The following is a 13,685-nucleotide window of genomic DNA, read 5'->3' as shown; positions in this document are numbered from 1 at the left end:
CACATCCTCTTCTGAATCTGACTTAAATTTCTGGCAGTTCCCTGTCCATATACTGCTCCCGTCACTTTTGAGTGATCTTCAGCAAAAATTTACTTGTGTGTCATATTAATAATACTGTTTGATAGTTTCCACATTTGACTGGATCACCTTTCTTTGGAATAGGCGTAAATATGGATCTCTTTCATTTAGTTGGCCAGGTAGCTGTCTTCCAAAGACGAGTGAACATTTTCCAGCACAGCATCTGTTTGTTGAAACATCTCAATTGGTATTCCATCAATTCCTGGAGCCTTATCAACACATCCTGATTGCATGTTTGATCAATTTCACACTGCAGAAGTTGGTAAAAATCTTTAATATTTTCATCTTTGATCTATATATCTGGGATCAAATTGATAACACCAACTCAAAAGATTAGACAGGAACATTATGTTTTCGCTGTGTATATTCTCAACAACAAAAAATAATTTTTTAAAAATTTAGACAGGTAAAAAATTGGTACTCCAACTAGATTAGATAAGGGTAAAACTTTTCATAATAATCATCTGACTAATGCTTGTCTTTCTTTACCCTTTTATATTCCTGCCTTTCAGCCACTACAATTGCAAATAACTTATTAACAATTTGCCATGTACCAGGCACTATGCTAGAGCTTTACATACACTATCTCATTTAACCTTTGAAACAATCCTATGAGATAGGTATTATTATCCCTGTTTAAAGGTAAGCGTGGAAGACTTTATTTTCCAAAGATGGCAGCCTCTATGTATCCCATCTGACAGGCTCATCTTACAATGTGATTTTGACACTCCTCCCATCAAGAAATGGGATCTATACCCTCTCCCCTTGAATCTGGGGGACTGTAGAAATGACACTGTGCAACTTCTGAGGCAAGGTTAGAAAAGACTGCACTCTTAGGATACTCATACTCGATAGGTAACTGCCATGTTGTGAGGAAGCCCAAGCCACACGAAAACTACCCTCCAGGGTTCTGGCTGACAGCTCCAGTGAGGTCCCAGCTTACAGTCTGCACCAACTGCCAGACACAGGAGGGAGGAAACTTCTGAGATGACTCTAGCTCCAACCAACATCTGAATGTAACTGCAGGAGCGATCCCAAGTAAAACCTGCCTAGCTGAGCCCAGTCAACCCATAGAACAATGAGATAATAATGACCATTGTTATTTTAAGCTACTAAATTGAGATGATCTGTTACACATCACAGATAACTGGAGCTATGAGAAAACTGAAGAGTAAGAAACATCGCAACATGCCTGAGGATGCCATGTCTGCCTGACTCCAAAGCCTGTGCTCTTAACTATACCATATCACCCCTTGCCACCTCCTATTGCAAATGATGTAAAACAAAAAGAAATAGTCTCCAAAATGATCAACACATTTGGCGACTGCTTATAAAATATGAAAATGCCATCTAGGAAACCCTAAAATAACAGCTGACATGATACACTAGCATTCCCAACACTACTCTTGACCCTCAGCTTTCAGTCCAATTTTACCATTAGTCACTTTTCCTGTTCATTCTACTTCCATGATTCTGTTTCAGTGATTTCCTGTACTGGAATATTTTCTCCACTGGTAGGCATTGCGGAACCCTGGTGGCCCAGTGGTTAAGAGCAGTTCAAATCTACTAGCCGCTCCTTGGAAACCCTACGGGGCAGTTCTGCTCTGTCCTATAGAGTTGTTATGAGTTGGAATTGACTCAATGGCAAGGGGTTTGGTTTGTATAATAGATCATACTAGTTCTCGGACTGGATTTTAAGGTGGAAGGAAGACAGGGAGAATAAAGATGTCACCGCTGGACCAAGTGATTGAAAACTACCAAAATGACCATCTAAAAGAACCTACATTTCAAATAATATCTAATATTTGAAATACGAATGTTAATATACATACATGTGTATACATATGTGCGTGTGTATAAAGTGCTAATGTTAGTGTTAACAAAAGGAGAACAGATACACATTTAAGCCTGTAAATACACAGATATCTCTGTAAGGACACGCAGGAAACTGTAAGAGTGGTTGCCTCTAGCAAGGGGACACAAAGGACCTAAGAGGTAAGGGTGGAAGAAGTCTTACTTTTTGATCTTATACCTTTTTGTCCTTTATTTTGTAACATCTGCACGTATCACCTAGTCAAAAAATTAAATTTTAATTAATTCTTAAAAACAAATACATTTTTTAATTTTTACATACTAAAAATCACTGAACTCTATGCTTTAAGGGGTGAATTTTATGGGTATGTGAATTATATCTCAATGTAAGAATGTAAAAATAAAACAAAGGAATGTAACACTATAAAAATTACTTATCATCAGTGGCATCACTAAAGGGGTGTGGGGGTATGTGGACCACACCAGGTGACACTGTCAGAGGAGGTGACACCAAAATGACTATAAAATCTTGGTATAGTGTTTCAGCAGAAATTTATTAATTTTTATAAAAATATCCCTGTAGTTAGTTATAACAACAAAAACATTTTTCTCAAGCCCAGCTTACATATTCAGTATAACTACAAGGCTAAAACTCTATGCTAATTGACTTTTTGAACCTTCTAATGCACTCTGGTCAGAGCTGTCATTATTACCCAGTTACAATGACACCTTGAATCACGTGGTTTCGTCTCCACATGCTACAAGCATGCGTTGTTGTTTTCATTGTTGCTTACGTTTTTTATAGTCACCGATTCTGTCAAATTTTCTGGTGTTTTAGCTACAATATTGTGGTAATTAGTATTTGTAACCCCGTATCAATAACTTTTTTAGGATTAAGTAGCAATTAAAGGAAACGAAGGAGTGATATACGGGAATTACGATTTATGAGTAATATTAGCACAAAAACATTACTAAGGATTCTGTATGGTCTGGTACAAGAGGAGGCTCATGGAGAGGGCATGGACAACCATGAGTTATGGCACCGGGTCACGCCAACCCTAGTGACGCCACTGCTTCTTATCACAAGGGGCAAAAGGCGCCTTCACAATGAAGAACTTGGCAGACACCTGGACACCACCTTAAGGGAATGATCAAATGATCAAACCTAACCCTGTCAAAGCTGAGACACACTGCCATCACGCACCTCTGGGTGGAATGTGCCGACAGGGATACAACATCGCCCCTGGTACATTCCTGACAAAAATATTTAAGCTAAACCTGGTTATGAGGAAACAGACAAACCCAAATTGAGGGACATCTGATGAAACACCTGGCCTAGGGTCTTTAAAAATGTCATAGTTGTGAAAGACACAAAAGGCTGGGGCCTGGTACCAAATTAAAGAAGACCAAAGACATAGGACAATGAATCGCAACTTGTATTCTTGGTTAGATTCTGGAAAAAATAAAAACCACTGTAATGAACATTAAGGAGCTCTGGTGGCACAGTGGATAAAGCAGTTGGTTGCTAACCTAACAGTCGGTGGTTTGAACTCACAAACCACTCCTTGGGAGAAAGATGTGGCAGTAGGCTTCCCTAAAGATTTACAATCTTGGAAGCCCTATGGGGCGGTTCTATTGTTTCCTATAAGGTTGCTACGCATCGGAATTGACTCGACAGTAGTGGGTTATAAAGGACATCATTGGGACTACCAGGTAATTTGGGTATATGGACTGTATATTGAATAACAGTATTGTATTGATATTAAATTTCATAAGTGTGTTATTTGTATTGTGATTAGGTAGGAGAATGTCTCTGTTCTTAGCAGGTACTTGCTGAAGTATTAGTTTTGAAATGCCATGATGTCTGCAATTAATTCTCAAAACGTTCAGCAAAAATAAATAAATACATAGAGGGGGAGGCGGCCAGAGCTCAAGTGTTGTTGCTGCTGTTGTTTTGCCATGGTGTTGATTTTGACTCATGGCACCTCCATGTGTTACAGAGCAGGACTGCTCCGCAGGGTTTTCCTGGCTGTAATCTTTACAGAAGCAGATTGCCAGGCCCTTCTTTGGCGGAATCACTGGGCAGGTTCCAACTGTCAACCTATAGTAAAATGGTGAATCTAGCTGAAGGATTTATGGATACCCAACATACTCTTCTTGCAATTTTCCTGTAGATTTGAAAGTTTTCGAAATAAATAGCTGGGAAGAAAAAAGGGGATATAGTAAAACATATATATATATGGCCCAGGAGCTTTGGTGGTGCAGTGGTTAAGCCTGGCTGCACCAAGTTTGAAGGTTGGTGGTTTGAACCCACCAACAGCTCACAGGAGCAAGATGTGACAGTCTGCTTCCATTAAGATTACAGCCTTCGAAACCCTATGGGTGCAGTTCTATAATTCTATAAGCTTGCTATGAGTTGGAATCAACTCGATGACAATTGGTTTGGCATATATAAGTCCTCACCATAAATAAAAGTATAAAGCCTTTTGTAGACCTGGTATTCTAACTATAGTTTCTGTAGTACGTTAATGAAAAAGATAAGCATGTGAACAATAGTCAACAAAATTAATAAAATTGTTTTGTAAGAGGTAAGATGAATTATTTTAAGGATCTTTGTTACACAGTTTATGCCTTATACAAGTTATCAACTGACAAATATTTAGGATACCAGGCAAATTTAAAATTAGAACTACACCTAACAAATTTAATATTTTCACAGCAAAAAACGTCAGAATGTTTGCCACCTCTGGCTCACAATCATAAACCACGATTTTATCTGTGCACTAATGTGGAAAAAAAATTCTAATTCGTTGCATTTGGACTGTCAACAACACAAATCCAATTACCTGTTACATTTTCTGGGTGACTACCTAGTGGGTTACCTCATGAAAGGTTAGCAGTTCAACCCACCCAGCCGCTCTGCGGGAGAAAGACCTGGCGACCTGCCTCCTGCTTCTGTAAGGATTACAGCCAAGAAAACCCTATGGGGCAGCTCTACTCTGTCACAGGGGGTGGTCATGAGTCGGAATCCACTCCAGGACACCTAACAACAACAATCTCATTTCTCAACTTTCCAGTAACAGTTTTTCATTTCACTAAGAGGGTGTTTCGACTCTTCTATAAAAATCACTACTGCTTGATCCAAAAAACGACAAAAGGAAATACACAGCTCAGCTTTTCTCTCGGGAGCACACTAAACCGATGTCATTAAACGGCAGGGAGAGCACACTGTGAGCACTCACTAACTTACCGCTGAATATTCAAGAAAGGAGGCTCAGGTTCAGCCCGGCATTTAAAAAAAAAGTCACACTCAATTCTCAAAATTCCAACAACCTTGCCCCAAAATATGCTTCAGAGGGGCTCCGATCGGCGCTCTAAGACCCCCGTTTCCAGACCGGCCGGAAGCCCTCGAGCTCTCTCCGGAGGCGCCGGCTCCTGTCAGCCGAGAGGGGTTCCTGGGCTCCACACGGTGTCTCCCCGGCCCGCCCGGCGGCCGCAGGAGGACAAGGACGGCCCCCCCGGTCCCTCCGGCCCCCCGGCCTCTCCGGCCCCCCCGGCCCCCCCACCCCCTCGGCCTCTCCGGCCCCCGCCCCCCGATCTCGGGTCCCGCCCCTCCCGGCTCCACTCACTCTTCATCCTGGGTGCGGAAGCCGGTGGCCACCTGTTGCCAAAACAGGACGGAGAAGAAAGGGGCAGGAGTGTGGCCCCCTGCCTTTCACTTCCCTGAGACCGAGTCGCGCACTAAGACCTCCGCGGTGGTTCCGGGAGAGAGAGCGTTAGGGTCCGGCCGCCATGTTGTATCCCTGTCACCCTAGCAACCGTCAGGCCAGGACCGCCCCGAGGCAGCCGCTGACGCGTGCGCAAAAGCCCCGCTGTGTGTACGCGTGCGCAGTGTAGCCCGCCTCCTTAGTCTAGTTGCTAGGCGATCTCCAGCTTTGAGGAATTCCCAGCCTTTAAGTGTAGGCGACCTTCACTTTCGTCTTTACCGGGATCCCTAATTAGGTCCCAGCCATCTTGAGGACTTAGCGATTTGGTACCTAATACACAGAAGATACACGCCCTTGAGCTTCACTGAGGGGGCGCCTTGCTGAATAATTGTCAGTTGATATCTATTTTTTGCAGCGTTGTCGTGCAGTTAGTGGAGAATCTACTAGTCTGTTACATGGCAGTTGCTCAGTAAATTTTTTAAGTTTTTCTTTTTAATTCAACAAATAATTATTAAGCGTCTACTATGGACCAAAAACTGTTGCAAGCACCGGAAATGCAAAAGAGAACAGTGTGGACAAACATCCCTGACTTCTTGAAACTTTCGTTCTAGTGTAAAGTTGAATAAATTAATGAATGAACTGTATGCAAATACGATGACTAAGCAAGACAGTGGCTGGCCTTCAGTGAACTGACAATGCAATAAAAATAATACCCATACTATATATTGGTATAGTATTATTGTTATTTTTATTGTTGTGAGTACGAATATACATAACGAAAGATCCCTGGATGGCGCACACAGTTTGTGCTTGGCTGGTAACCGAAAAGCTGGTGGTTTGAGCCCACCCAGGGGTGCCACGGCAAAAAAGACCTGGCGATATGCTTCCGTAAAGCCTACAGCCAAGGAAACCCTATGGAACAGTAGTACTCGGAAACACATGGGGCCGCCATGAGTAGGCATCAATTCCACCGCCCAAGACAGCAGCACATATAAATAACAACAACAACAAAAAAATGCCATTCCAACAATTTTTATGGGTGTAATTCGGTGACATTAATTACTTTTATCATGTGCAACCATTTAGCACCGTCCATTTCCAAGTTTTTCATCACCCCGAACGGAAGTGATATAGCATTTTATAAAGCTCTTTGTCATTCCGCCAAGTATTCCATGAGATCAGATATCCCAACTTTTTCTTACAAATTTTTGAAATTAAAGACATAAAATTTGTTTATTTATTTTAAAAAATCTAATACAGAAGTTTGTTCTTTCAGAGCATTCCATTAAGTCTTATCCCTCCCCAGAGGGAACCACTGTCAACCGTTGGGTGGCTTCCTTCTAGAACTTCTTTGCAAGTATTTGAATATATTTCCCCCTATAAATGAACATCGGAAATACTCTTCTGTAATTTTTTTCAATTAATATATCATATTCATCTTTCAATATTAGCACATATAGAGCTACCTTGTGTTTTTTTAACTGCTGTATATGGAAACCCTGGTGTCGTAGTGGTTTAAGTACAGCCAGGCGCTCCTTGGAAACTATGGGGCAGTTCTACTCTGTCCTATAGGGTCGCTATGAGTCGGAATCGACTCAACAGCAGTGGGTTTGGTTTTGGTTTTGGTTTTTTTTATAGTGTTCCAAGGTATAGATATACCCTCATTTTTAAATCATTCCCCTATTTATGTTTCCTAATTTTTGCTATTAAAAACAGAAAAGATGTGTGTCAGGGTTATATCCTTTCACCATACTTATTCAATCTCTATGCTGAGCAAATAATCCAAGAAGCTGGATTATATGAAGAAGAACTCAGCATCAGGATTGGAGGAAGACTCACTGACAACTTTGATAATGCAGATGACACAACCCTGCCCACTGGAAGTGAAGATTACAGCCTAGAAAACCCCACTGAGCAGTTCTACCCTGTGCTATAGGGTCGTTTTGAGCCTGAATCAACTCCAGGGCATACAACAACCACATCCCTGATTTAAGTGGTCTCCTGCTGATAGACATCAGGATGTTTCTAAGGGTCTGATCTTTCAAACCTTGCTGCAGTGACTAACCCTGTTAATCCGTCATTTCACATGTGTTCACGTGCACTCATAGGAGAAATTTCTAAAGTGGAACTTCTGGGTCAAAGGGTATGTGCATAGAAAAAAAATTATCTTTTTTGTTTTAATTGAGGTAAATTTCACACAACGTTAAGTAACGATTTCAAAGTGTGGCATTTAGTACATTGGCAATGTTGTGCAACTATTACCTTTTACTAACTTCCAAACTATTTTCATCACCCCAGAAGGAAACCCCATACTCATTAAGCAGTTTCGAAAACATTATGCTAAGTGAAAGAAGCCAGACACAAAAGACCACATACTGTATGATTCCATTTATAGGCAATGTCCAGAACTGCAAAATCCATAGAGGCAGAAAGTAGACCAGTGTTGCCAGGGGCTGGGGGAAGGGAGGAGAGGGGCGTGGCTGCTAACAGGTAAGGAGTTCCTGTTTGGGGTAATGACAATATTCTGGGATTAGCTAGTGGTGATGGTTAGACAACATTGTGAGTGTACTAAAGAACACTAATTGTGCATGTTAAGATGGTGAATTTTATCTCAATAAAAAACTCATGAAAAAATAAAGGGTGGTTATTGCTGGTGTCCAAATTGTTGGTGCTGTCTGTTGACTCTGAGAAGCCGTATCTAATCTCACAAGACCACAATGATTTGATATCTGCCTTTTCTGTCTCCCTGTGGTCTTTCCCCTTCTGCGGGGATTTGGGTCCTTATGTCACATTTATCTTTCTCTCACTGTCTCTTGCATGTTCATTTCTTCTTCCCAGGTAGATTCTAAGTTCCCAGAGTCTTTTTTCTGACTCATAGTGACCCTATATGAGTTGGAATTGACTCGACAGCAAAGGGTTGGGTTTTGCTTTTGGTTTTAGGGTCTTTTATCTCCCCTCCAGGGCAGAGCTTGCTACTCTGATATTCATAGAGATGTGTTAGATAGATGAACAGGTGAATGCATTTAGCAGGTGAGACTCGTTTCCAAACCCTGAGTGCTGATAGATTTTCTGCTGTCCTTCGCAGTTGACAAATGGCTCACAGAGAAATGGTGAAGGAGAACAGGTTGGTCTTGCACAGATGAGAAATTAGAGCAAGGTGCCCTCTGTGGGTAGATACAGCCTCTGTGGCATGCTTGTCTAGGTGAGTAGGGGCTACTGGATTTCAGCCCTCACCTTTCACTTTTCAACCACACACCCTGATGTGCAACTTGCATAATGTACCCAGAGGCCCTGGCAGAAGGGCCTCCAGAATGGAAGACCAAAAGATCCAAACCTAGGATCTTATCAGGAAGACAAAAAAAAAGGGGGGGGGGGATTTGTGAGGGATTTTGCCTAGAACAGTGGTTCTCAAACTTTAGCATGCATCAGAATCACCTGGCTTCAGGTGAGTCTGGCTTGGTAGACCCAGATTGCTGGGCCCCAACCCCCAGTGTTTCTGAATCAGTAAATGAGGTGGTGGTATGATAATTTACATTTCTAACACGATCCCAGGTAATGCTGCTGTTGCTCCTGCTTATCAGAGATCATATTTTGAGAACCACTGGTCTAGATCATTCCTTATTTTCCCTTTAATTCCAAATGGAGCAGGAAATATTTCAAAGAGAAAGAGCAAAGACAGGGGAGCCAAGACGGCGAAATAGACAGACACTTCTGGCGAGCCCTCCTTACAACAAAGACCTGAAAAAACAAGTGAAACAAGTATATTTGTGAGAAGCTGGGAGCACTGAGCTTCAAAGGCAAACTTAGACAACGAACTGAGGGGCAGGGGAAGGAAGAGATGGTTCAGAAGCGGAAAGGATTGACCAGACCTGAAATGCGGGGACCCTGAGGCACCATTCCCCAGCGGCAGAGGCGACAGCGGGCTGGTCCTAGTGTTCGGCCACAGTGTCCTCAGGGAGAAGCAGCCAGCCACACAGCCTACTCACGCCTCCAGAACCTGAGGAGAACGGTGCTCTTGGGAAAAGCTAAGTACTTGCTTATATTTTAACGCGACCCCTTCCCCCTCACCCGCAAACCGGCTTCAGCGGCTGAATTCCCTGGGCCTGACATAGGCACTGTTGAGCACCTAGAGCCATCCTCCCAGGCTTGGGGAAGGTAAAAATTTGCATTTGGGGGAAAAGGTAATTTGCTAGCTCCACTAACCAGGGGAGCTCAAGACAGAAGCAGCTCCTGTGAGGCATAAACTGTCCGTGGACCCTGAGCACCTTTCCCTTCTGCATGGACCTGTGTGGGCCCATTTCGGGAGAATAGGCCCTTGTTGGCAGACTCCAACCATTTCAGCTATGAGGTGGAGAGGTGGGTGTTTGAAGTTTGACATTGCTTTGCCTATTAAACAAGGTCCCCACCTACCCACATCAGGGACCTAAGGACTGGTAGCTCCACTCAGGTCACCCACCCACCTGTGACAGGCGTCCAAAGATAACTGGTACCTCCCAGTCCTTACATTACAACCAAAAACTTTGGGTGCCCATAGTCCATCTGCAGAACCCACCTACCTGCACGCTCTAGGGAACAGGGATGTACTTTCCTCACAGACATTCGGGGTATGGTTCTCAGCCCCCTACCTTGTTCAGAGCATGACCCTCTGCTGTAATCAGATACCAGTACCTATGCCAATCACCCCTGCCCCTCTAAGACTGTAGGACAGAGCCTATACCACACACTGGATGATCAGCTACCTGGAAACCTGAGCTGAAAACTGAATGGACTCCTAGACTGATATACCTGATAACAGCTCTAGCCAGCTGGGGACAGGATGTCAGAGCTCCAAAGGTGAAAATAATCAAGCTAGCTCACTCAGGCAACCCATAGGGGTATACCAAAACAAAACAAAGCAAGAAGCTATGACACAGTAAGCAAGCATAAACTAATACAATAACTTATAGATGGCTCGGAGACAACAGTCAATATCAAGTCACATAAAGAAACAGACTATGATCACCCCAACAGGCTCTCAAAACAAAGAATCCAAGGATCTTCTAGATGAAGGTGCATTCCTGGAATTATCAGATGCAGAATACAAAAGTTTAATATACAGAATCCTTCAAGACATCAGGAAGGAAATGAGACAATATGCAGAACAAGCCAAGGAAAACACAGATAAAGCAATTGAAGAAATTAGAAAGATTACTCAGGAACACAATGAAAAGTTTAATAAGCTGGAAAAAAGCCATAGACAGGTAGCAATCAGAAATTCAGAATATTATCAATAAAATTACAGAAGTAGACAACTCAATAGAAAGTCAGAGGAGCAGAATTGAGCAAGTAGAAGCTAGAATCCTGGAACTCGAAGATAAATCACTTGGCACTAATAAGTTTGAAGAAAAATCAAATAAAAGAATTTAAAAAAAAGAAGAAACGTTAAGAATCATGTGGGACTCTATCAAGAGAAATAACCTACGAGTGATTGGAGTACCAGAACAGGGAGGGATAAGAGAAAATACAGAAAGAATTGTTGAAGATTTGTTGGCAGAAAACTTCCCTGATATCGTGAAAGATGAGAAGATATCTATCCTAGATGCTCATCAAACTCCACATAAGGTAGATGTTAAAAGAAAGTCACCAAGACATATTATAATCAAACTTGCCAAAACCAAAGATAAAGAGAGAATTATAAGAGCAGCGAGGGATAAACGAAAAGTCACCTACAAAGGAGAGTCAATAAGAATAAGCTCGGACTACTCGGCAGAAACCATGCTGGCAAGAAGGCAGTGGGATGACCAATTTAAAAAATTGAAGGAAAAAAATTGCCTGCCAAGAATCACATATCCATCAAAACTGTCTCTTAAATATGAAGGTGAAATTAAGACATTTCCAGATAAACACAAGTTTAGGGAATTCGTAAAAACCAAACCAAAACTACAAGAAATACTAAAGGGAGTTCTTTGGTTAGAAAATCAATACTATCAGGTATCAACCCAAGACTGTACCACTGGGCAGAGCAACCAGAAGTCAACCCAGACAGGGAAATCCAAAAAAACAAAGCAAGATTATTAAAAAAAAAAAAAAAAAAAAACCTCAAAACAGGGTAACAGTGATGTTATTATACAAAAAAAATACAACATTAGAGTAATAAAGAGGGACTAAGAAATGTAATCATACACCTTCCATATGGAGAGGAAGATACAGTGATACAAAGAAATAAAAGTTAGGTTTAAATTTAGAAAAATAAGGGTAAATAATAAGGTAACCACAAAGGAGACAAACTATCCTGCTCATCAAAATAATATACAAGAAAAAAATTGGGACTCAGCACAAAAAAAATCAACAGCAATGAATATGAGGAAAGGACAATATATAAAGATAATCTATTCAGCACACAAAATTAAGTGGAGAAAGAAACTGTCAACAACACACCAAAAAAAGATGTCAAAACGATAGCACTAAATTCATACCTATCCGTAATTACCCTGAATGTAAATGGACTAAATGCACCAATAAAAAGACAGAGAATGGCAGAATGGATTAAAAAACAAGATCCGTCTATATGCTACCTACAAGAGACACACCTTAGACTTAGAGACACAAACAAACTAAAACTCAAAGGATGCAAAAAATATATATCAAGCAAACAACACTCAAAAAAGAGCAGGAATGGCAATATTAATTTCTGACAAAATAGACTTTAAAGTTAAATCCATCATAAAGGATAAGGAAGGACACTATATAATGATTAAAGGGACAATACACCAAGAATATATAACCATATTAACTATTTATGCACCCAGTGACAGGGCTGCAAGATATATAAAACAAACTCTATCAGCATTGAAAAGTGAGACAGACAGCTCCACAATAATAGTAGGAGACTTCAACACACCACTTCCGGTGAAGGACAGGACATCCAGAAAGAAGCTCAATAAAGACATGGAAGATCTAAATGCCACAATCAACCAAGTGGACCTCATAGACATATACAGAACACTCTACCCAACAGCAGCCAAGTATGCTTTCTTTTCTAGTGCACATGGAACGTTCTCTAGAATAGACCACATATTAGGTCATAAAGCAAGCCTTAGCAGAACCAAAACATTGAAATATTACAAAACATCTTCTCTGACCATAAGGCCATAAAAGTAGAAAACAATAACAGGAAAAGCAGGGAAAAGAAATCAAACACTTGGAAACTGAACAATACTATGTTCAAAAAAGACTGGACTGTAGAACACATTAAGGGTGGAATAAAGAAATTCATAGAATCCAATGAGAATGAAAACACTTCCTAGTAGAACCTTTGGGACACAGCAAAAGCGGTGCTCCGAGGCCAATTTATATCAATAAGTGCACTCATCCAAAAAGAAGAAAGGGCCAAAATCAAAGAATTATCCCTACATCTTGAACAAATAGAAAGAGAGCAACAAAAGAAACCCACAGGCACCAGAAGAAAACGAATAATAAAAATTAGAGCTGAATGAAATGAAATAGAAAACAGAAAAACAATTGAAAGAATTAACAAGACCAAAAGCTGGTTTTTTGAAAAAATCCACAGAATTGATAAACCACTGGCCAAATTGACAAAAGAAAAACAGGAGAGTAAGCAAATAACCCGAATAAGAAATGAGATGGGCGATATTACAACAGACCCAACTGAAATTAAAAGAATCATATCAGATTACTGCGAAAAATTGTACTCTAACAAATTTGAAAACCTAGAAGAAATGGATGAATTCCTAGAAACACACTACCTACCTAAACTAACACAAACAGAGGTAGAACAACTAAATAGACCCATAACAAAAGAAGAGATTGGAAAGGTAATCAAAAAACTCCCAACAAAAAATGCCCTCGTCCAGAGGGCTTCACTGAAGAGTTCTACCAAACTTTCAGAGAAGACTTAACACCGCTACTACTAAAGGTATTTCAGAGCATAGAAAATGACGGAATACTACCAAACTCATTCTGTGAAGCCACCATATCCCTGATACCAAAACCAGGTAAAGACACCACAGGAAAAGAAAATTATAGACCTATATCCCTCATGAATGTAGATGCAAAAATCCTCAACAAAATTCTAGCCAATAGAATTCA

At 41.0% G+C, this 13,685-nt stretch overlaps 1 protein-coding gene across 5 annotated transcripts in view; it reads right to left on the bottom strand.

Annotated features, from left to right (window-relative positions):
* Positions 1-5,752, bottom strand: part of MOK (MOK protein kinase) — a 61,905-nt gene extending 56,153 nt beyond the window's left edge. For all 5 annotated transcript variants that reach the window (XM_049899666.1, XM_049899664.1, XM_049899667.1 and 2 more), the window contains exon 1: positions 5,520-5,752. In XM_049899666.1, coding sequence (XP_049755623.1) covers positions 5,520-5,526 — 7 coding nt within the window. In that variant the 5' untranslated portion in view covers positions 5,527-5,752. The remainder of the gene's footprint in view (positions 1-5,519) is intronic.
* Between the last annotated feature and the right edge of the window lie 7,933 nt (positions 5,753-13,685).

This window comes from Elephas maximus, chromosome 10 (genome assembly GCF_024166365.1).
Source record: "Elephas maximus indicus isolate mEleMax1 chromosome 10, mEleMax1 primary haplotype, whole genome shotgun sequence".
Taxonomy (NCBI): Eukaryota; Metazoa; Chordata; class Mammalia; order Proboscidea; family Elephantidae; genus Elephas; species Elephas maximus.
This window is presented reverse-complemented; position numbering and strand designations above follow the sequence as displayed.